This window comes from Apteryx rowi, unplaced genomic scaffold (assembly GCF_003343035.1).
Source record: "Apteryx rowi isolate R43461 unplaced genomic scaffold, aptRow1 scaffold_143, whole genome shotgun sequence".
Lineage (NCBI taxonomy): Eukaryota > Metazoa > Chordata > Aves > Apterygiformes > Apterygidae > Apteryx > Apteryx rowi.
In genome coordinates, this window is record NW_020447675.1 from 1,582,792 (window position 1) to 1,608,049 (window position 25,258).

At 37.7% G+C, this 25,258-nt stretch overlaps 1 protein-coding gene across 1 annotated transcript in view; it reads right to left on the reverse strand.

Annotated features, from left to right (window-relative positions):
- OXCT1 (3-oxoacid CoA-transferase 1) overlaps nt 1-25,258 on the reverse strand; it is an 81,259-nt gene that overhangs the window by 42,492 nt on the left and 13,509 nt on the right. Inside the window, exons 5-8 of the mRNA XM_026058114.1 lie at nt 19,721-19,856; nt 17,964-18,113; nt 15,023-15,129; nt 10,055-10,115 (exon numbers count right to left, since the gene is read on the reverse strand). Coding sequence (XP_025913899.1) covers nt 10,055-10,115; nt 15,023-15,129; nt 17,964-18,113; nt 19,721-19,856 — 454 coding nt within the window. The remainder of the gene's footprint in view (nt 1-10,054; nt 10,116-15,022; nt 15,130-17,963; nt 18,114-19,720; nt 19,857-25,258) is intronic.

Genomic DNA, 25,258 nt, shown 5'->3' on the forward strand with positions numbered 1-25,258 from the left:
CAAAGATGATTAGGGGACTGGAGCATCTCTCTTATGAGGAAAGGCTGAGAGAGCTGGGCCTGTTTAGCCTGGAGAAGAGAAGGCTGAGAGGAGATCTTATCAATGTGTACAAGTATCTGAAGGGAGGGTGTCGAGAGGATGGGGCCAGACTCTTTTCAGTGGTGCCCAGTGACAGGACGCGAGGCAACGGGCACAAACTGAAACACAGACAVTTCCATCTTAACATGAGGAAAAAACTTCTTCACCGTGAGGGTGACAGAGCACTGGAACAGGTTGCCCAAAGAGGTTGTGAATATCTCCTTCTCTGGAGATATTCAAAACCCGCCTGGATGCGATCCTGTGCAACGTGCTCTAGGGGACCCTGCTTGAGCAGGAGGGTTGGACTAGACGATCTCCAGAGGTCCCTTCCAACCTCAACCATTCTGTGATTCTGTCAAAAATATTTCTCATTATGTTTTTAATTTCACTGGGTGTTTCCTTCTCTTTGCAGTATAGGAGCAGTATGCAGCTGTWCTCTATTTGACTTTTCCATACTAATGGAAATACTATGTATCTTTACATCTTTTTTGGTTGCTAGTAGACTGTTATGCTCTGTGAACACTCCCGTGAAAAACAGCCAGACATGCTGCATGTTTTAACTGGTCATTAGAGGAGCAAAGCTGAAATAAATCTCCTAGATTTGCCTCCAGATTTTTCATCATATGGCTACGGATTCTCACAACTTAGGAGCCCTTGCTACGTTATACTCATTTTACATTTGTTTTCTCTGTTCTAAATCCCCTCAATTACCTCCACTTCTAGTTGCCTCAGGCTTAATCTCTTCTTTTGTGTTYCTCTGCACCTGCTTCCTCTGTTTTCTCCAACGATCACTTTCCATTCCATGCCTTTAACCTCTTTCTCCATGCTGTACTGGTGACAGCAAAGAAGAATACAGATTGCACTAAATTATCTGCTCTTGGTACGTGTGCATAGCAGTTCTGGGATAACAACTGCAAAGAAAAGAAGCAGCATACTTGATTATCTGCAAAAGCTGTCCATTTGTAAAACTGTGTGCATATATGCATGAATGAAAGAATTTAGTTGCCAGGCTCTGAAAAAGCTCTACTATACACATAAGAACTACACTTCTTCAGGAACTTATAAGTTAGTCAAATTCCAGCATAACTAGGGTATACAATATACTTAACTTTCAAGGTCATGTTCAAAGTCAGAAGATACTGAAATTCCTCAAAGGAATACTCCTAAGAATACAACATTCTCAAAATAATCTTTAGGAATCACTTCAGGAAGTGATCACTTCCTAGATCCTTCTTAAAATCTGATTGTTTGGATACAAGTCATCAATGAACCCACTCTCGTTGTAATCAATTAGATTTTGCAGCTTGTACTTTCCAGATAAAATGAGGTGATTTCATAGTGTTCAATACCTAATTTTACTATACTCAACTAGATGCTAGCAATGCAACAGAAACTGGAACATAACTGTGTTATCGCCTCTTAATAAGAAAGCACCCGATTTGTATTCAGTACTTAACACAAAATGAAACATAACCATCTACACTCAATAGTTATAAAATGGCTTTCTCAACTTGGAAAAGGCAATTTTGGAAAATAAATTTTTAGCTTATATTACATAATTATTTTGAAAATAATCAACATAATAGGACAGGAGCCAGGGGAAAAACAAACAAAAATCCCACAATCCATGAACAAATTCTTTATTCATTAATGGCTAACTAATGGCAAAAGAATTTACTTAATCTGTACTAGGTACACATGCTAAATAAGGAAACAGGCCATATCCCTAATCTTTCCACTTTCAAGTAGAATAGCTGCTCACAATATTGACTATCAAAATGATACAATTTAACATTTTTGCAAACAAAAGCTACATTGTTTTAAGTAAATTATTCCAGTACTTCATTGCTTATTTGCAAAGTATGTTAGATTGAAAACCTTTGAACTGATTAGAAGGTAAAAAATCAATAACTGTCCTTTTTATTAAAATTATTCATAAATTATCAGGAAGAACAGAAACCTAAACAAATAGACTTATATTTTCTTACTCATATCAGAGAAATGACAAATGAAGAGAGACTCATCTCCTACATGTTCAAAGGAATATAACCCAAAGGTCAGGAGATAAATTTAAGTTTTACTTTCAAAAGTGATATAAAAAGAGTTTTAATTGCTGAAGGAAGAGGTGGAAAATTTCAAAGAAATCTGAGAGATTTATTTGCATCTTCCAGGATATGCAAGTCCAACTAAACCCCTCTGAAGTTCAAGGAATACACCTAAGAATCAGGCCAGATTGTGCTGAACACAAGACACATAGTAAGGTAATCAGAGTGAATCAATGTAGTAGCAGCTATTTAGTAACAAATTAAGTTGCAGGTTCCCTCTGGGAAGAGAAAGAAAGCCCTCAGGTATTTTACTAAAGAAGACAAAAAGACACGTCATCACAAAATGGCACCCTAGGTATATGCATGTATTAGTTGTCCTCCTTATTCCACATATTCATTAAAAACAGTGATAGTTTATAAAGACTTCCAAAAAAAGTGCATGCTACCATTTTGTTTTTTCCTCAACAGGAGAGCAGTGTGTTGCATCTCACCTTCAAAACCATAGCAGGTATCCAAATGCTCCAAATATTCAAAATCAATAAAACTTTGGGAAGAAAGCAGTCAGAGTATTTTTCAAAGAAAAAAAATGGAAGAAAAAAAATGAAGTGAAAGTAGTATTATGTTGTGAGGTTTAAACAGTCTCAATAGCTTACTCRGAAATCACAGGAATTTGGGTAAAAACGGATTGTAAGTAACAAATATTAAGAAAAATAAAACTTTTCTTACACTTGCACTTTATCCTTCCTGAACACTGCCTGGAAAGACACCACCACATGCATGGGAATAAATAACAAGAATAACATGCTTCACGGAACCAAATTTATTTTTGAAGCTGAAACTGACACAGATGTATTAAATCAGACCTTCACTGAAGAAAAAAAAATTGTTTCTCAGAACCTAATGAGAAAATTCTGATTTATCTGCTTCCAAAAACTGTGAAGAATTGTCTTAAGCAAATCTGATATTCAAAGTCGTAACAAGTATGATCTCTAATCTCCCAGTCACACCAAGCTTTCTATTCTATCTGTGTATTTGTTAATTGGGGGAATAATAGCTGAAGTACACCAAGCTAATACCAATTGGCTTTCAACTGCCTAATAGAACCCCTATACAACCCTTCCCTTCCCCAGCCCCCCTCAAAAATAGAAATATATTAATCATAGGTATCTTTGCTATTGCTGATTCATCCAAATTACTGGGGAAAAAAAAATAGCTCTCACAGAAACCTTTATATTCATTTAGCGATTTTTGTTCTTCCTGTGTCTGAAAGTCTAGACAYTGCCTTGAAGTGGGTGGTTAGGTGGCCAACTTCATACAACTCATGTGGTTCTCCCCTCTCTCAAAAATTTTCTGGCAGATGACTAAATCAGACATGTTTGGTTAGTGTGCATTCAGCCCTGATGGAATCTGCTGTAATTCATCACAAAGAGCAGATCATTTCTACTTGCARCATAGCTAGATTTACCATAGCTAGTACCTTAGATATGGAGTGTCTTAAAATCACAGATTAGTTCTAATTTTGAATCGATGAAGCACTCTACATCTTCTGTTACATCTTTTTCAAAGACAAAAACATGTAAAAATAGCTTTATTATTTACTTCTCTCAATGCATGAATGCCAGAAGAAAATGAACACATACACAGAGATTTAAAAAGAGATTTAGTTTACTTAAAAAACTAACTGCTAGATGTGCTTGTGCCTTCATTTGCAGCTCTTGATACTTAGAGTGTCTGACAAATTCAGCACTTTAAAAGTCTTAAGGATAGATATCCAAGATTGAAGTTGCCAGTTGTTATGTTTAGAACCCACGTTAACCAAATATCCCTGCCAAAATTAAAAATCCATATGCACAAATAAGTCAGAGAAATAATTCAGCATCTACAGCTTTATCAGGAGAGCCAGGAAGACTCTAGCCCTCCTTAGCTCATTAGCTTACACAATAAATCAGCTACATACAGTCCCCATTTTTATCAGGAATATATCTGTCCCAACTCTGCTCTTTACTTTTCCCTGCTTCTTTCAACAAGGAAAAAAAAAAAAAACTGATATAATACCTTTGACTTACTGCAAAGGTTGACAAAATGGGGAAATGTCCCTACTTTTCTATCATCAAAAAAATATCTACATAAATCTTAAAACAATCTCTTGTTTAAATAGGTATCACTTTCTCTGGCTTCTCACACATGAAAAGAAAAACCAGCATTATATGAAGTCAAGACAGCCTTGATATCTTTATCCTTTACTCCTCTTTAAAACCTCAGTTTTTTCACTGAATAATTCTGTTTTAAAGCATTTGCATGGAAGGATGCTGCAACAGATTAAAATCTGATCTGCTGATTGGAATGACTATTTCAAAATTCTCATAGTAGTAATAGCCAAACTGCTTTTTAACATAACTGAAGACTGAAGCAGCAAAGGCATTAAACACTTCAGCCTTCTTTGTACTCTGCATTRGTAATTTTCCCTCCCTTCATCGAGCAGTGAAATATCAGTGTCCCAGTGTCCTTGGTCTTCCAGCTCACTACATATGTACTTTCATAACAATTTCTTGCTACCTTCATGTCTTTTTTATTTCACACTGGGCTGGAGTTTTCTGAATTTGCCTCTATGTACTTAGGCTTTTTTTTTTTTTTTTTAATGCTCATCCTCAGAAGTCTGACTTTGGTGTCACTTTTCATAATTTTTTGTTTCTGTGTTTGAGATGATAGTGATGATTGTGATGAAGYTGAATTCATCTCCTGCTGCTCTTCCAATGCTTCCTCCTTGGTGGGAAAGTTTACTCTCAAGCCTTTAATAAGGTCTTTCCTTAACTTCATTTCTTCTTACCTCCCAGAAGCCTTCATCTACCAAATCTACAAGCTCATGAGGTCAGTGTTCCTAAGAGTCATTCCCGATATTTTGCTGTTCTCCCTTCTATGCTTTCTAAGCACCATGAACTTGTATTTCATAGTTACTCTCCCTCAAGTGTTCATTCTAATCACTTTCACCTAAGGTTCGTTTGGAAGACGAGATTATAATGAATGTCTGTACCCTACAATTAAGTTCACTTTATTAATTTTAAGTTTATCTAAATCCAGATTGACAAACATTTCTGATGCAGGATTTAGCCAGAACTTGRGCATGTAAACCCAATCATGCAGTCAAAGTCCCTGACTAACCCCTAGGTACTTATGATCCAGTTTTCCATACTTATACTAATAAATTACTATGGCAACTACAATTCTATTGTCACTTGTGCCAAAAACTTGTGATAACGTGGTTAGAGTAAGCAGCTCAGTGCCCACCCTGTACCAAATGGGATTCTCAAACAAAACATTTCTCCACTGAAGTCCGCTGGGATACCCTCTCAGCAGCCATCCCTGAGCACCCGCACCGTCATCACTGAGCGCCTGGACAGCAATATCGAGAATGCTCTAGCTGTATGACAGCTCGGTGGTTCAAGCACTTGCACTGAAGCAAAAAGACATGGGTTTCCTGTCCTCCTGGGCCTCAAATCCTGACCTGGGGTCCCCCAGAAAACCATCCTTACGCAAAGTCAGTGCCCACTCCAATTTCAGATTTCTTTCCTGTACCAGGGTACAGTTTCAAGTTCCATGGTTGGAGCATTCAGGTAAGGAAAAAGAGATTTAGATTCTTATTCCATCTTCAAACTCAGCTTATAGGCTTTTTACAGCAAACCACCACTGTGCAAAAACACTGAAAATTTTCTCAGAAGAGAACTATGCATCTGAGGAAAGTTATGTTGGTGTTAAAATGTTTGGACGATTAGGCACAAAAAAGTTCATTTTTCAGTAAAACACAATGCCATGATTTAGCGCAGATAATAGGATACAAGTGACTTGTTTCAGTCTGCTTCTGTCCCTCAGTGCAGCACAGTTCGTTGTACCTGAGATAATGGCGCTCACTGACGTGGCTGTGTTGTTACTAGGCAACCAGAGATAAAATGCAGGGTTTAATGATTTTTATTTAATGCATTTTTATGAGAAAGTACACTCTTCTTTTTCCTCCCCTGATATTATTTGAGGTGGAAATGCTGTTTACACAGGGAGATATATTTAGCCATCCTCTCGCAATCTGAACAAAAAAATTTTTCAAACTGGATATCCAAACAGCCTGCCTATAAATATTTTTAAACATACTATTACCACTATCAAACATTTATATCATAGCAGTGGCTGAGATCTCAAACGACCTCACCAGGGACAAGTATTCTGTAGGTCTCTCAGCAAAGAGTAACAGTGGCAGGGAACAGACAGCAGCTTAGGGATGTTTATGGCCATTATGGAGGTTTATGTGCTCTCCTGGGCAGAGAATGAGAGCCTGAGACTAAATCACCCTTCACCTCTCCTGCATTGTCACGACACCCACATCTGGCACAATCACATCATGTTTTTTCCTGTGGCTTTAGGTTGCTTTGATATTCTCCAAAAAAGAATCGCCACAGCCAAAGCTGTCTCTCCCAGTGGGACGCTGCTCACAGGAGCTTCTGCAGCAAGACACACTTCTCTGGAAGCAGCTGTGTATCACAGCCCTTCCCCTGCACTCCAGACCACACATCCAAAAGGCCCTCCTGAAACACCATTTCATTTCCTATCACACAATTCATAACATGGGCTATGGGCCTCTTGAGAGGCCTAACAGCAGTGCTGCTGGTGAATTCAGTAGACAAGTCCCTCACGCAGCAGGGAGCATTTGAAATGCTGCTGCATATACCACACAAACCACCATGTTTCTTCACATGCCAAGTCCTTTCTCTGCTGCTGTACAAATGCTCGGGGCTTGTATATAACTTGTGATTGCCTTTTCTTTTCTTTTCTTTTCTTTTTTTTTTTTTTTTTTTTTTTTTTTTTTTAAAACGATTGGCTGATTTCCCAGCTCCCTCGTCCTTGCAATAGCAGTGCCTATGCCAGAGGAGCCGGGAAGTGTTTATAGCTCTGAAAGTCGACCTGAAGGACTCAGGCAGAATGTGCACAGGAGGACCCAGGTCCACACACAAAGCTATAGCTCTAACTGCAAGTGCTTATGCAAGATGAAGTGAGATATGAATATACCAAATACAGTATCTTTTTAGAATGCAACACTGTAGAAGAACTAAAAAACAGCTTAACTCCTGTATCACTTGGTTTTCACATACAGATAAAGCCAAAGTAACTAATCTTGCTGGATTATTTAACAGTTTTCTCTGCAACAGTTACCTTACAAATAACATGAATCATACCTTTTAGTTAAAACTTGTTTTTGACCCTCAGAACTGGTCATCTTTAAATTTAAAGTAGAAATTCCTCTAGACACAGCATCATCAGACCTCTACAGAACGTCATCTATGCCTCAGCAAACATCCTTATTATCGAGCATGTTATCAGGTTCTACTTCCTATCACTTATAAAAACAAAAACAAACCAAACAGTCCCAAATACCTGGGCAGTTTAGTAAGCCTCTTGTATTTCCTTAGCAGAAGTTTACGTTCAACACATTTCTAATCTCAAAAAGACTACTGTATTTGGTTCTGTACAGCTACTTCTGACCATTTCACTAGTTAAAATACACAAGGCTGAGAGTCAGATACTTTAATCTGAAGCTTGCTCTCAGGGAATTCTAAAACCAAGAGCCCTCAACTATGTGCCACAGACACAACTGGTAACAGAACAGATTTACTTCCCCCTCCTTCGAAAGCCTCTCTATGCACAGAGAGTATCATTCCTCACAACATGGTAAGATTTTTAGGCAAGCAACAGCTATCAGGGTTTGGGTGGGTGGTTGTTTTTTTTGGCCTCTTTGCTCTTATCCTCCACATCGCTAAATGCTGCCAATTTCTCACCTCTGAATTCTTACAAAAAGTAAGTGTCTGTCCATATTTCAGCTAAAACAGTATTAATTGCCACACTGACCTAAACTAGGGAACAGCAGGTTTAATACATTAAAGAAAAAATGTGCTTTCTACTGTGCATGCACAGTTTTGTCTGCATATTTCAGCTCCACAGGACATCTTAAAAGGGCAGGTTAACAAAAGCAATCAATTCCCAGTGCGCTTCCCACTTTCACTAAATTAACAAATATCCTCAGACTGGATTTCCAGTAGTTTATATTCTCCTTGGCAGGGATCTCATTATGCTCAATGCCAGTCCATATTTTTAATCAATGATCAGAAACTTAAAGAAATATGGGGAAAGACTGGTGGAATAATAAATCCTAAGAAGGAAGCAGCGGCATCTGACACAATGGGTAAACTGGGAGGAAACTCCCTTCAGCCTCCTCAGTTCCCTAGTGATTAGCTGTAGACATCTGCAGGCTGACCACGCTCAGTGCTCAGGGTGTTCTAGATGCCACATCGAGATATCTCTTTCCAATGCCTAAGATCCAAGCTCTTAAATCCTAGCACAATATTCTGATTCTGCTCTGGAAGCAAGGCACTTAAAAGTTCAGCTAACAAGGCACCGCATTTGGTCTGAAATACTTATTTTTTCCTAGCTCTCTAGTTATGCTTCTCTGCTCATTAATTTGTCCATAAAAACTAGAGTGGAAAAAATTAATATTAGTGTGCTATTCTGCAAAAAGCATACCAGGTTTTAAATGGTATTGAAAATGCAACAAACCTGAGGTGGACACCATTCATGGCAGAGCTACTAAATACTCTTAAGTGGAATTATAGCAAGAAGGATGTCACATAATTATTGTTCACTGACAAGAAAATTCTACCCCATCATATGTGGAAAGAACAGTAGAAAGAGAGAATGAGATGGAATGTAGGTGGAAGGCTTTGATCTACTTAAATTCTCTAAACACCAGAGTATGAACAAAGTATGAAGGGCAAGTGAATAGAAGGAAAAGAAATGAAGGATTCTTTATTTCATTTTTAAATAGAAAAATATTTTAAGCCTTTCTTGAAAACCAATTGTGAAAATTCATATATTGTTGCTGAATTGTCACTGTAATTCAAGTGACAAATTCTAAGGGAAATCATACAGTATTGTTTGCCGAAGCTCTGTGCAACACAAAGAAATAACTCAAGTTCCAAAACATATTATCCAGAGATGTTTGTATAACAAACATCTTTTTCAGATAAGTTTTTATGAAAAAAAAAATGAAGAAACACAAGCCTCTTCCATTTAGAGCTTACTAAACATGTTCCAGAATAGTTTCTCTTGATCTTACTGTAAAATCTTATTTAGCTTTTACTAGACTTATAAAAACTTACCATGGAGCAAGAAAAAGCCAGTAGAGCAGTCTATCTTTTAGACATTACTTTGCCTTAGCAACTCTTCAGTCACCAATATACTTCCAATGTAGGTTGCCCCATGCTTTTAAACGTTTTATTTTTAGATAGCAAGGAAAAAGGATCAAAAAAAGAATTAAAAAAAAAAAGAGGAGTGAAAGAGACTGGAAGAAACTTCTAGATCATATAGCCCGTCCCTTTACTGGAAGGATGACCAAATGTCTCTATGTCATGACTGATATTTATCTAACTTACTTTTAAAGATCTCCACTGTGAAAGGTCCATGACCTGCCCAGTCTATGCTGGTATGTATTTGTCTTTATTATCAGGACATTTTTCATAACGTCTTATGTGATTCTTCTCAGACATAGCCTACGCCTACCGTTTCTTCTTTTATCCACATAYTCTTTTATTTTAACATCCTTTTACATGTTTGAAGCTATTCCCATGTCTCCCTCCCAAAGGCTAATCACAGTGAACACAAAGGCCTGGACAGGATCAGAGAAACAATAACTGGAGGAACTCAGTAAACTAATCATTAAAACCAAGCACGCTGAATTGGCTACTCCTAACACTATCAGCAAAGAATGATTAGACCACTGTCCATAGCATGAAATCCACCAAAATTAGTCAAAGAAAGGAACTCCGTCCCCAGAATGCCACAGCATCCAAAGGGGTTTGTTCCTACAGGGAACTGGGTACATTTCAATTCCCTACCTCCACCACAGTTGTCTTGGCAGCTTTGCACATAGGTTGGTTGAAGTTTCTTGCAGTTTTCCTGTGAAAGAAAAGAAAATGAATAACTACTGAAAGCTGTAAATGTACATGGAAACACCCCTCTGAACTAACTACTGCAAGTATCTCTGTAAAGTAAACAACACAAATCTTTTTGCCAAATAGCCAGAAGACTAATAAAAAATGGGAGGAAGGAAAAAATATTGCAGAATTGTGTAGAATGCATATGAAATTAAATTGTATTTTGAGACATTAGAAAGTATTAATTACAGCTCCTTGGAATTTTTAATCAGCACGTTATTTTATTGAAATTGGGTATGCTACTGATATCTTCATTTTTCAGATCCAAGAGCAGCAGAAAGCTGTGTACAACGTCCTTTCCTATTACTTCATAGCACACAGAATGATATTTATCTCCACAAGGGGGCCAGCATAGGGCCTAACAATCTCTCAAGTCCCACATATGCCTTCACAATTCAGTTCAGGCAGCTATATGGACTTGGGCTAGCATTCTGTGCAACAGTAAATTTAATCCAATTCTCTTGATTAAAAAAGCTGTGCCAGTTTTGATACTCACTACAAGCTTCTGGCATTTGCCTTAATTGCATTATTTCTGTAAAAAGGAAAAAATAATCTCTAGGAAGTAAAAGGAACACATGACATATATAACTATGCCACAATCCGCAACCAGATCCTACTGGACACAAGAAACAACAGAAGACCCATGTCAGCCCCTCTATTTTCCAGAAAGCAAACAGCTGTGGGGCATAATATTTGAATCTATGATACATATTTTGGTGGAGTTCCACTGACAACTTCTCAGCATTTTTCTCTTTTAAAAAGTACCACTCTTGAAATTTTTTCATCAAAATACATGCAACTGAGGTTCAAGTGTTTGCCATGAGGTAGGCTAGGCAGGGACCTGCACACGTGTGTCCCATATCTTGGATTAGATTCCTCTCCAATTAGAAAGGAAAGAGCTTGCTTTTGATTTGTATTGAAAAAAAAAAAAGTCAAAACCTCATTTTTCCCTTTCTACGGAAGTATTTTTTTTCCCTGACTCTCCTTATTTTCCAACGTATTTTCCTCATTTCTTCACCCTTTTGTCCAAGGACCATTCCTAGTGCTGTAAGCATGCTGAACTTTGGGGTGCTGCTGCCCCCTCGTGGTCCTGGGGGAGGCGGGGGTTGGCCAAATGCTGAGGTGCAGCATCTACCAGGCAGCTTCAAGATGATTTGTAATGCAGAAGGAGGATAGAATAAGAACTGTACCCCAAGGCACACATCTGGGGCAGGACTGTCTTATCAGAAACATACAGCAACTGTAAAGCCTCTAACAAAGGCTAAGGGAGGCACAAGATATTTTGTCTGTTGGTCCCCTCTGTGGCTGTGTAAACACGAAAGAATGTAAGAAGAGGAAAGCATAAAAAATGATTTAAATTTATATTCTTCTCTCAGTGCATGAATAAAACACTAGCTGGGAGTGATCTAGGGAAATATAGCTGTAAACTAGGCAGAGCAGAAAATGAGATGAAAAATAAAGTTACAAAAGCTGAACTAAAATAGAAGGATACAGATGGGGGAGGGCAGAAGTGGCGACAAAGAATTCGGCATTTGTTCCCAAATGACTACCTTTCTGAGCCAAAGTCTCTCACAAGATCTTATTGGTTGATCTGTCTATATAAGAAACTGATATAAAATTATTTTCACATAGAAAAAGTTACAAGAAGAAAAAATTCCAAAGGCGAATTAAGAAGATTTGATGGGCTTGATTCCCACTCTATTTATAAAAGTTTCTTCGTTTTGAAATGTTCTTGGGTTAATAAAGTTGCTTCAGAGAAAGCAATCTTCTATAAGATCAAATTTACCTCAAAGGTCTGAATTCTGAAGAATACATCAATTCAGAAGAAAAAAAAGGGGGGGGAGGGGAAAAACAGAAATATTAAACTTACTTTCCAACACAGAATAATGTTCAGGTTCTGGGGGTCTGAAATCCAGAAACTAGCTAGCTAAGTCTAACTTTTCATTTTAAGGTACCTTACTGGATATCTAGACTCAGCTATGCATACAAAGTTCATTGTTCCAGCAATGGATTTCTAAGCCGACCCATAGGCATGACAGCRGCTTCTCTCCTAAAGGCAGAAGATGGCAAACTAGTTCAAAACAAGATAAAATAACCAAGTACATTAACTATGTACCTAATGGCACAGGGGTGAAAAGACACTTCAGATATGAGCTGAATTAATGTATTTCAGAGCCAATTGAAGAATGAAGAGATGACCTGACATGACTGCCTATGATAGCACRGGCCTAACTCAAGACACCCCTTCAACTTTTCTGTTCCTATGTCAAAAGCATACTTTTAATGGTACAAAACTACACCTTCACTTGTAAGGTGAGAGTATATCAGGCCAGAACAACTCCAAAGCTGAGTGGTACTAGATGAAAAGGGAATGCAGCCAAAGTAAGTGGAATATCCACATATGCAGTGGAGCTCCCTGCTGTTGTCCTAAAAAGAAAAGTTCCTCTGAGGGAGCTATAAGACCTGGAGACAAGATGTTTGGCTAAGCAGAACTAGTACCTACAGCAGACTACTGAAGTTATACACCCATATATGCATCCTTAGAGCTAGCATAGGAACAAGGTGGAATTATTTCATCAAGTTTGAAGGAGTCTTGGAACATTAGTCTTGATAATGGTTCATTATAACTAAGAATGATTATCTACTGGGCCAAAAAAACAGGTCTTGTTAGGCAAGGGTTGCATTGCAGAAGTCTGCTCAGCAGAAACACACCTGGAAGGAAGGCAGCCACAGCATACTGTATGGAACAAAAGTGAAATGGGACATAAAGCCTCATGTAAAAACCCTTGTTTTAAAATTGCTTTCTAAAGGACATGGTGCCGTTGACAATCCATGCAGGATCCCCAAGGAATCAATATGGCTTCATGTACAAGATCAGACAAAAAAAAAGATTACACTGGCCTGTGTGTTCCAAATAAGTCTATTTAAATATAGTTTAAGTACATCCTTTAGACATAAAAGGAGCTCTTAACTTGAGGGTAGCTAACAGCTTGGCAGACTCTTACTTCACTCCTATTGGCACAACAGGAATCAGAGTCATGGGAAATACACTATAAATAATATCCCACTGCTGTGAAAGCAGTGGCAGATACGAGGAAGCCTAGAATCCATGCTAACCTAGGTGTACCTCAGCAAATGGAAACAGAGGTTTTGTAGTAAAAATAACTATGGAACGATTCCACTGACATAAGCCAAATGGAACATGATGTCAAAAAACACATATTCCTTTTCAACTTGTAGGTCACATATTTAACAGTGTAATATTCTAATCTATTCCAGTTTCCTTCTCTCTTGTCTCTGGCAGGCTATGAGAACAGCCTATGYTTGTTTCACTGTTCTAGACCATCAGGCAAGGCTGTCATTCAAAAAGAGAATGGGTCACCGCTTATTATGAACAAGTTCTTTGAAACTAGCAACACTAAACATGGAATAAGACATTAAATGTTGATGTTTCCATCCTTTATTAGCAGCATTTGAAAGGAGCAGCTAAGATTTTAGGTCTCCCGATAGAACTAGTTCTGTTATCAACTGTACTGTGTGAATTCCAGAGGGATAGGAAGACTTCTGAAAGGAACAGGGGGGAGAGATAAAGTGAGAATGAGACACCAAAGGATGCAAATGAAGGGGGGAAGGTGAGAACACAATCAATTTGTATCTGTGAGGTATGAAAGAAATTCAAAGTAAGCAAGCATCAGGGGACAGGCACTGGGTAGAGGCACAGAAAGGAGAGGCTCAAAATCAAAGATAAAGACAAACCGAAGGAGAAAGACAACATTTTCTGTAGTCCATGTCCCAGAGCCCACAGAAAGCAGTTTAACAGCCAAACTTATGTGTGTGTACACAAGAAAGTTCAATTTTCCATCAGAAGCAATCTTGTCTTGCCAATGGGGAAGCCAGTATATCAAGCATTGGGGGGTAAGAGGGGGAAAGTAATTCTCTCACTTTCTTTTTTTTGTTGTTTTATCTATATTATAATTATTATAGACAAATAATTATTTATACATATTTATATTATTTTATCTATATATTTTCTGGACAGTTGGGTTATCACTGCTGTTTCCTCAACTCCTTCTTTCTTCTAATATATACAAAGGCAGACTGCATCATTCAGCACTTTCTTGCAGTAATCTGCAGTTGATTGCTAGAGCACTTACCTTCTCATCTGATAGCCATAAAACAAACAAACAAAGACCAGACRTTAAACATACACAAACCTTTCCTTCAACTCAGGACAGACCAAARCACCAGTATAACAACCTAAATAAATGTTATCGCTAGCACAATCTTTTCACTACAAGCTATAAGCTTTGTAAGCTTGTAAAGTCAGGTGTAAGCTTTTCTCTACAAAAGATGTTTAAATTCCTATAATGCCTCTCCTTACACCACTGAGATTAAACACATTTTAAACACTCTTTTCTGGGGACAGAATTAAGCTTTCTCATTATTTACTGGCCAGGAGAATAACTCAGCTCTTCTCTGTTCTGATGTGTATGAACCTACATGTCTTGGATCAGCTTTCATATGTACAAGAAACATGACCCAAACTCTCGCATGAAAATTGCAATATGAATAGAATATCATTATGTTTCTTAATAGTCAACATAATGACTTTTATCTGCTATGCCTCATTTTTAACTACCAATGTATTCGTAGTTAATACCAGCCGTATTTGAATTCTCAGAAGTCATTAGAAAAAGCAATTATATTTTGTTTTTTATAGCAGTATCATTTGACAGTAGGGAAATGCAATATGAATGAAAGTGAAGTCAGTAAAACACTATTTTGCCATTGCAGAGGAGACAGGATTCTCTTTCTCTTTCATTATCTAAACCATTAAAGAATCTTTTCCTACTGGTAAACAAGCCATACCTGAAAATGATGTTTCCTGCACGATCAGCCTTCCATGCCTTCACAAGAGCAAAATCTCCTGTAATTGACTTCTCCATAATAAAGTGACGACCATCAAATTCTCGCACCTGTAGAGAAAAGTACACTATTGAGATAYAGGTTTCTTCAAACAGATCTCTCACGTAATACTTATTTTATGGGATTAATTTTACAGTCTATTTTATTTAGATTTCTTTTTCATCTATGTACAATTTTATCTGAAAAACTGTAGCTCAAGTATGTAGTCACAGAGAAGCATGGAAAAGCTGTAAAACACAGATTTAGCATACTCTTGAGTGTCCCTGTTTACTGAAACACAATGAGAATCAGATGCATATTCCTGCTGCTCCATCTACTGGAATTTAACATGCTTTTTGCTGCACATCTACCAGCTAACCCAAAACTGAAGTGCTAAAGCAGAACTGTTCAAAAAAGTTCATATTCACTGTGGGAAAAGTATGCCCATCAGCAGAGACCCCAAATCTTAATGAAGAAGATTTGAGGCAGAGTACTCAATTCAGATCATCTGTTCATTTCAGCTGACAGGCTGAATTTCATTTGGTCTTCTCTGCATTTATGATTAATATTTTTAATGATATTGTGCTTGAAGCCAGAATATATAACTGACAAACAGCTAATATTTTAACAGCTCCATAAAACTAAATTCATTTTGTAAAAATAAATATAGGAAGAGTCTCTTATCATCAAGGTAAAAGTTTTTCCAATTCATTGCCAAGCTCATTCGTAAAACTGGGCGAGGGACACAATCTAAAACATTAGAATTATATTTAATGTAGAAACTGAATGAAGTCTAACAAAAGTATACTGGCAAACTTATTCCTAGATTCTCTAAAATGTAACTGAGTTCTCTTCACAATCACAACTGAAGCTCAACATTGAACCATTTCATAGGATAAAGGCAGAACTGAATGTCACTGGAAATCAGTTTTGGTTTCAAAGAATATTTCAAAGAACATGGGTAAACTCAGGGTATATGTATTAAATCCATCTAATTACTGATGCCCCAAGGAAAGGTACTGGACCTTGTTAAATCCTTAAAATAGAGATTGAGATTATTTTTATTCATGAAGAACTGTGTTACAATGCATACAGAAATAAAACTCAAAAATAAAAAAGTCAAAAACGAGGAAGACAAAAGTAATTCTTATATTATATATTATTAGATGAATTTTAGGAAACAAGGCCATTTTCACACTCTGTGAAGCCAGCTCAATCCTCCAGCACAAAGTTAGTTGGGCTATGTCCCTACCCTCTCTGTGTTCTCTGTCAAGGTGCCTGAGATCATCAAATACCCTCCAGGCACACTGCAGACTGTGGCTTCTTCAAGAGTGTTGTTCTTCCCCATCTTGCTTTATATGAGGAGTCCCCAAGCCTATGTAGAGTTRTATCTAAGACTTCAGTTCCAAAGAATATGGACACTCCCATGAAAAACAGAGCTAGAAGTAAAACTAATATTCCTTAAAATCTGGATTACACAATAACCAAACCCTAACTTCTTCAACAAGCACTTTCATTACTAAATATTGCATATCACTAGAAACCATTGCAGAAAAGAAAGCAAAAGAACATAAAAAACCATCAAGGTAAAAACCATTACYGCCTCAGAAAAGATGGTGTCTATATTTATAATTGCCAGTCACCACCAAGCAGGTAGGACACAAATCCTATACAGAAACATGAAACAGCTTTYCTCCTGACAGTGTAGAAGAAGATTAGAGTATACACAAGTACTACTGGAGCATAACCTATAATTTCTGAGACAGGGAGAGAGTACAACAAAAGTCAGTTTTGGGTTCCTATAAAAGCTCAGATCTCCTTTTACAAAATGATACTTACATGTGAAATGGATTTGGAGAATGAATTTGACCAAATAATGTTAGCGATGTTATTAGCCTCCCAAAAGACTGAGGAGAGTAAGATACACTTTTCAACAAATGTTAAAGGGAGAAGAAAACTGCTATCAAAATTATAAGCTATTTAATAAATGAAACAGTCCTTCAAATAGTAAAATATCATAATGACATAGTCAGTAAGAAAATTAAGAAAAAAAAGACTAATTTATTGATGGGATAATGAAAATGACATGTATAAAATATGTGAAATCCTTGGGGGGAAAAAAGTTACCTTTATCTTACTGAGGCTCTTCAGGTAGAGTATAATGTCTATGGAACATACAACATCAGCCTCATTCCATTTCTTCAAGTACAGTCATAACACTGACAAATGTCTTCCCTTCTCCAAATTCTCCATCCAATTTCAATATGAAGTCCTCATACTGAAATTTCAACATGAAGTCCTTGTTTCTCACTTGGAAGCCACACTGTTTTTTATTTCTTTGCAATTTCAAAGGCTCATATTAAACTGCATTTCAACTGTTGGCATACGTGTTTGCTGAATATGTTTGTGTCGGTTGAGCTTTTTCCTGTTTACCAGGAAGATGTCCTGTCTCTTCTAATGCTAAAGCTTCATGTTCAGCTGCAAGGCTGCCTAATTCTTATGACGCTACTTAAGGAGCGCCTGCCTCCCTTATAGCAGCTTATGCTCAATCGATACTGGGCAGTGCACTGGCCTGGTACAAGATTTTGTTTAAATACACAGAGAACCAGGTAAGAGAACTAAATCAAGTGAAGAATTACTCAGCAGGGAAGGTTTTCCCTGGATCAGTTTCTTGATGCTAAGTCACCTTAAAGCTGAGAGAAGAACTTAATTAGCACTTCACAGGGGACAGGAATGAGCAGGAATGACAGGCAAGGGAAATTCATGCATACAGTAGCACAGCCACACTATTAATCCAACATGTCAAGGTTAAACTTGGCATGGAGAAGCTTAAATTACTATTTATCCTGGAAATCTGTAAGAAATGCAGTTTTCAGAGCTTCCTTATAACAAAATGACATCTTACCTCTCTTGGCTGGCTGGCAATGGCAACGGTACCATCTGTGTTGTATTTGATAGGCGCCCCCCCTTCCTGCACCAGTGTCCCATAGCCGGTGCTGGTGTAAAATGCTGGGATTCCTGCTCCCCCTGCTCGAATGCGTTCAGCAAGCGTACCCTATGGGAGAACACATTCAAGAGCTTAGCCACTTGGAAAAATCAAATCAAACTCTGATGTTTCACTTGTGTGAACTTATTTTTATATCCCATCATTTGGGGCTTTTCCTTCTGAACTCAGTAGGCCATCATCTAATTCTTCCTCCCATTAGTTCTCCATTGCAGGACTGGGACAGGATTTGGCAAGAAAAGTATCACACTTGGACATGAATTGCTCAACAGCACACAGTCACAGAACTCATAATTGACTCCCAGGCCCCAGCATTTTGTTGTGCCTTTTGTAATACCTTTCTTTAATTTTGTTTCCCCAACTACTACTCTGAGAAGAGTACACAGTTCTTTTTCTCTTCCCCACCTGGCTACATATTCTAGGAGCTTTTTCTTTTATATGAATGCTATATATTTGTTTATGTTTCTCCAACACCTCAGGAGAAACTTAATAAATACCTCCTTCCAAGTTGAGACAACCATGCATAGCAGATTAAGAAAGAAGGAGGAGTGAAGTAATTTGCCAAAAATGCCAAGAGGTTGGTGGAACAGCATTGTCATTCAGTCTGACCACCCTATTTGTGCTCTCCCCTATGTCCAGCCAGATCACAGATACTAACATCCCAAATTCCTTATCAGCTTCAACTGTGGAGTTTAGTGGGGAGACACATCTGTCTGCCTTTAGTGTCCTACCACACATTTTATTAATATTTTTCTAAATTTAAAGCAAGAAAAGATCATCGTCAATTATCTAGCTTAGCAGTCTCCAAAACACAGGTCACATATTCCCTGGTATTGTCCTACATAATCTACATAATTTTTCTGTGCACTGCACACAGCAAGTTATGTGTTTGAAGAGATGGAAATTTGGAAATGCCACACAGTGACATGCTGCAGATTTTAAAGTTATATTACTGATTTTGCAAAACTAGATTTCAGTGGCATATGACTGCTACTCTGACTTAGGATCTCATTGTATTCAGGCTATGCATGTAGGCTGGCAGCACTAAAATAGTTACAACTGTGGTGCTAAAAAGTAAATCTGCAAATAGTAAAATCGTAACACTACACGGAGATTAATTCAGTTGAGAGTAAGGTACTCTTTTTAAGAGACTTTTTAAGTCTCACAGTGAACTGAAAGCTCCTCTTTTCATTCCTAACCATTAGATGGCAGGCACTACACACATGACATCTCTATAAGCACACAGAAATGCGACCAATATGGTAATCCAGGGATTCTCTGACTCTTTTTCCCCTCATGTGGACCACAGCAACAAGCAAGACCTACTTCATGTGTTTTTCTGCCACCCAGGAGATCTATCAAAACCAAACACTGTACAATAAAACATATATATTTATATATATTTAGCTGAAATGAATGTAAGGCAACAAGCTGTAAAAGGAATTTACACAATATATTTAGTCAATTCTTAACAGACCAGCAGCAGTCTACAGCCCATGATCTGAAGATGGCAACTACCATTTGTCTTTACTGCACATATATGTACAGAGAAAACATTTAGATTGCCAAATAATTTTTAAAAGAGCACTTTAAGAAAACCATATCATAATCACTATTTTAGATGAAAAGAAATCACCAGTTTAAAGATCCACTCTTACCTGAGGTGTAAGTTCAACCTCAAGCTCACCAGATAAATACTGGCGTTCAAATTCAGCATTCTCTCCAACATATGATGATACCATGCGTTTTATCTGCTTAGTCTGAAGCAGAAGACCAAGTCCAAAATTGTCAACACTGGATAGAAAAAGAAACACAATACTCAGGATTCATAAAAGTATTTTGTTGTATTCAAACACTTAATAAGGTTTAATGAGTTAACACGATAAAATGAAGTTATCTCCCCCCATTTTAGACATAAAGAATTAGAGATGAAATCAAATTCCAGCTTTCAGGGGGAAAAAGCAACAAAGCTACAATTAAAATTTAGGAGTCTAGTGTTCAGACCTCATCTCTTTCAAGGGAAGAATACACCAAATACAGCCAAAACTTTAATTTTTAAGACATTTCACATGTAACAGCTACAAATTGCAATTTAACAAGTAGTGTTATTTTATATATGTGCCTCCTCAAAAAGTCTTATAAATTAATTAAAAAGTCACAAGGCAAAATCGGTCTTTTAGTGAACAAAGACTTAATTTTTGTTTAAAATCTTGCTTGCAAAGAAATACTACGGCTTCCTAACTCAAAAAAAAAAAAAATCCTTTAAAAATCAATTTATGATGCTGAGTTAGTGGAGAGATATTTTGCACAATAAATCAGCRTAGGTTAAAGGAAAGAACCCCTTGGGCAACAACCAAACCTCATTTAATGTATGTTAATACTCCACTGCACCAGGTTCTATTTTAGACATCTCAGCTGCTACCTCCRGGCATCCTTTCAACAGACTAGATCAAAAAGTAAACAGTATAGAGTTCTCATTTTTTAGTTTAAAAGAGGTAACGATGAACCTAATCCACTTGCTCATCCATTTTTATTCTGAAGTTTAACACTGATTAATTAACTTTGACAGATGTAGTGTCATATATGGTATTTCCCACATCAGAAAACTCCACAGAAACCATCTGATCAAAACAGAGTTTACATTTACCTCTCACTGTTTTTCAAACAGAGATGTTGAAAGTCTAAATTTCAAACAGAACCAGGTGACTAGGGGGATGTCAACCTTTACCTTTGAAAATCTGCTCCTAAGTGATTAATCTGAAGTCACAAAAGAGACCAAGTTTCTCTTCTTCAGGCCAAATCAGGCCTGGCCTGCCTACTATTACAACAGGACCAATATCTTCTTGCTTGATAGCACTGACTTTCCACAGCATGTGTTGCATGCATTGGCAGAGTGGAAAGAACAGGGGCTAAGCAGTAGCAGCAACAGCTCTTCTCCTATCACAACACTCAGAACAGTTGCACAGACACAGACTCTGACGTGCAGTCAGAAAGACTTCTCAATTGCATGTATAATGAGGACTATTTTAAGATTTGGCAGCCCAGTTCTATGCATACACAAACATCTTGAAAACTTTGCATGAGAGGAAGCAAAACAAACTTCTCTGATTTAGGTCTCTGATTGGATTTATGTTCTCTAAATGTAAAAAGCTTGACTTATTTTAAAAGCTTTCTCCACTCCCCAACTTTGGCCTATAAAAGTCTAAACCTAATGCAATACTTCACTATGTCAAAAATGTTCCAGTGTCAAAGCCTCGAGAGTAAAATGTGTGTTGCCTGGAAACAACCTGTATTTTTAATTCCTCATAGCAAGGACTTCCACCAGTTTGGAATTAAAATAACTCAGAATAGAGCAGAAACAGGGCAAAGAGGACAAAGAAAGGGATAAAAATATATAAGTGACAGGATTTACTGTATAGGGTCACTAATAGCAGAAAAATCCCTTTCACACGAATACCAAACGCTGACTTCTCTTTACAAAAGATAATAAGCAAATGTAACAGAGCAGCCAGTATCTACTAGCAGTTTAATGGGGATCGATAACTGGAGTATCAGCTAGCAAAAGAATAGACATAATAGTGTCCAGTGCTTAATAGCACAAGAACAACCATGGCAGTATTTTGAACTGCCTACAGAACACAATTTGTTACTTTCACATATCATTCACTCTGGTTAATAGTGCTCTTACATTTCAACACTTGCAAGCTATGAAATAGAAACAGGCAGATACAAGATTTCCACATATAGACCAAAAATTCTGAGTGCATATGCACATGAGAAAGGGACAGCAAGTGAGCGTCAACCGCAGATTTGGAATGATTCAAGAAATTTCTGCCTCATTTCACCAAGATCTATAATCCCTACTCCGACAATCTCAGAAGCAGCAACTAGCACACATTATCCTTAACGGGATTTTGTACATCTTCCTACAGGACCCCATATGGACATGTCTGAGTCTCTCATCTACTACAGGAAGATATCTTCTTTCAAACAAAAGCCTTTAGTTACAAAGATCACCACAGAAATTAGACAACAAGATACACAAAAGTTATTCTCCGTCAGGCTCATCACACAAGTTCGTTGCTTCTTAAGTCACTCTTTTTCCTTACCTGAAAGGTGGTCAATTTATTTAAAAATAAAATTGCAGTGAGGACCAGTCACTGGGCACACAGGTCATACAATTTCATTTTCCTAGCACAATTAGAAAAGGCATTTTTACCATCAGACACTAATGCACCAAGAAGTTCTGCCTGCCTGATATCACATTATCTCCATTCCCTGGGGCATTTCCTCTTCAGAGCAGCACCACAAAATCCAATTGCTGTTACTTACATGGTTATTTTTAAAGTATAAATTTCTAAAGGAAATATAGTGCTATCCRTCTTCATTAATGATGCAACCTGCATTCATGTTTCCAGTTAAAATAATCCTTTTGCCTTCCAGGCACATCAGTTTTCCTTTCCTGTCCCTCCTAAAATTCATTTTGAACATTTTATTCAGTGTTTCTTATATTTGAATGTCCTAAGAAACTAACATTTCACAAAACAGTCGAAATACTGTTCTCTCTCCCTTTCTCCCTATCCTTTGCTCTTTACTTGACATTTCTGTCCCAGAATAAAAATAGACACCAATTTCCGGTTTGGCGAAATTTCTTACAATATAATATTTTTTACTGTGATTATTAGTTACTTGTTCTCCTTTCCCATACTTTGCTGCTCTCTTGGTCTTTTTCTTTTAGGTGAAAAAGTTTCTTAGGACTTTTCACTTAAATTACATTTATGTTGAAAATGTTCTCTCTAAAATATCAGTCTTGCAGGCAATGCCCTCCATACCAAATAGCAGCCGTAAAAAGAAAAATGTCCTTCGCTGAGCACATGAACAGGCAAAGAATACATACTGGATATGCATTTTAAAAGCTGGGTTCAGTCTTTTAAATATCTAGTCAAAGGTGAGTACAATAAAAACATGTTCCTCTGGGTAGGAAGAAAAAAAGGTGTGGTGGACATTGATATAGCTGTTACATGTGTTGCCAGAAGAAGGAAAGCACATATTAGTGCTAGACAGAGAATGCTTTCTTTTTCCCCTCAAAAATATTGAGATTTCTAAAAGTTTCCCATTCTATATTAGTATGAAATGTGAATCTACAGAATACATGAAAGAAACAGAGAAAAAGAATACGGCACTCATCAAGAATGTAGCTGATCCAAGTTCACAGTCCCTGTTCTACCGATTGAGATGAGAAAAAGTAATTACTATCAAGCGGGTCTGGTTATTAAGCAGCACACTCCTCTCTATTGTTTTGTCCTTCTCAGACCTACAAAATCTTTCTGTCAAAACTAATGTCAGCATTTGCTAACAAAAAATTTAGCCAGAAAAGACTTCCAGACAGACCCAGCCCACAGTTCTCAAATATATTGCAAGTAGTCAAAGGCAACACACCAATGTTGCCCTTCAAATAAAAGATAATTCACAGCTCTCAGAACTTCATCTCTTTGGTGGTCCATGTAACAAGACACACTGTACAACATCATAGAGAAGAGGTTGCAAAGTTTCTAAGTGGACAAGAGCATCCCATACCAAGCTCTACAGAGCCCAAAGATGTATGGAATAAAACATTTTATTATTATGCAGAAAAAAGGAGGCTTGGAATGTCACACTACTCTGGCAAAAGATCTTAAGAAGGCTTTTTGCTCCCTTTTCAGTAAACTGAGATAATTAAACTCTCTCCCTCTTTGTCATTTTAAAGAGATTTAAAGGTATCCAGGAAAAGTGGGGGTAATTAGGACAGACTGGCTGCCCTCACTGGAAACTTCTGTTGAACTGCATCAGCTAGCGTGATGGCTTTTTTCTACTTTTCTTAAAGAAAAGACTTTCTTCATATTTGTCATCCAAGGACTGTCCAGGATTTGAGGCGGAGATTTCTGGGAGATAATATCAAGACCAAAAGTCACTAGTTGTGAAAGGTTAACATGCATATCTAAGTTACAGAGAATTAAAATGTGTTGGCCAAACAGGAGCTAATGTAATGACTGTAGCTAACTACCCAGCCTTTCTCCTCTCACAATTTGAGGAATCAGAATGACAGGAGGGTTACTACATTACTCCTGGAGACTATGAACTGAGAAAGAAATGCATGTAGTAAGAATCCCACGGTGAGGCTCCAACTCAAACGGAAAGTGGGATTTGTTGAAACTTGYTGTTGCTGCAAAAGGGCTTATTTTCAGTTGGTCCTACTCCTGGAGAATGCTTTATATACAGACAATAGTCACCTTCTGAAGATACATGAGCAGTCTCTCTAGGCATTCTGCAGGTCAAAGCATTGTAGAGTTATGTATGAAGCTTGATAATGGATAAACCTGTTCCAGAGCTAGATATTCTCCAGGCAAAAGGTTAGGATTGTGAAAGAGAAACAACCTCCTCCATCTCTCTCCCCTTAAAAGATGCTTCATCCTACCTGTTTTACTTTGTAGCATCAGCATTTGAGTTTCATTTCAAACAATTTGCTCCAAGTTACATGCAATTACATCTCCTGGCAGATCCACACTTCCTTGAGAAGTCCAGATATGCTCCCCAGCTAAGAGGGGTGCATCAATCACTGGCTCTTTTGCATGTCTTAGATACACAGACTTCAGCTTTCAGGCTCATGAGACTGAAACTATGGCATGAAACTTGACCAACATGAAAGAAGGTAYGCGGCTGAAAATACCATCCAAGTTCTCAGTGATGCACATTAGCAGCTCTGCAAGAAGAATTATAAAATGTAATCTTGGCAGCACCAGACAATGACCCTTTATACCCCTTTGTGCAGAAAACAAGTAGCAGCATTTATCCCCACTAGACGCCCTTTGTCAGAAGACACCAAACACAAGTGCAGACACGCCAAGGGTAAAATAAATGTAGACAATCACTCACATAACAACTCTTAATGACTTGTCTTCAAGAGCCATCTACCGGGTACTTAACAGTGAGACTATGTCCCACAATATTCTCCCATGAATTGGTTGAAAGAGCACCAAGGAGCCAGCTCAGACAATATTCTGTTTCTGCTTCTTTTCTCCCCCCCCCGCCCAGCACAGTATCACAGAATGAGGGGAGGATGAGGAATAAGAGTTGACTAATGGGGGAAAAAAATAAATTCAGTTCATGAAGAGGTAAATTAGAGAGACATAATGTTTATTTGCCCCATTGATCCTTGA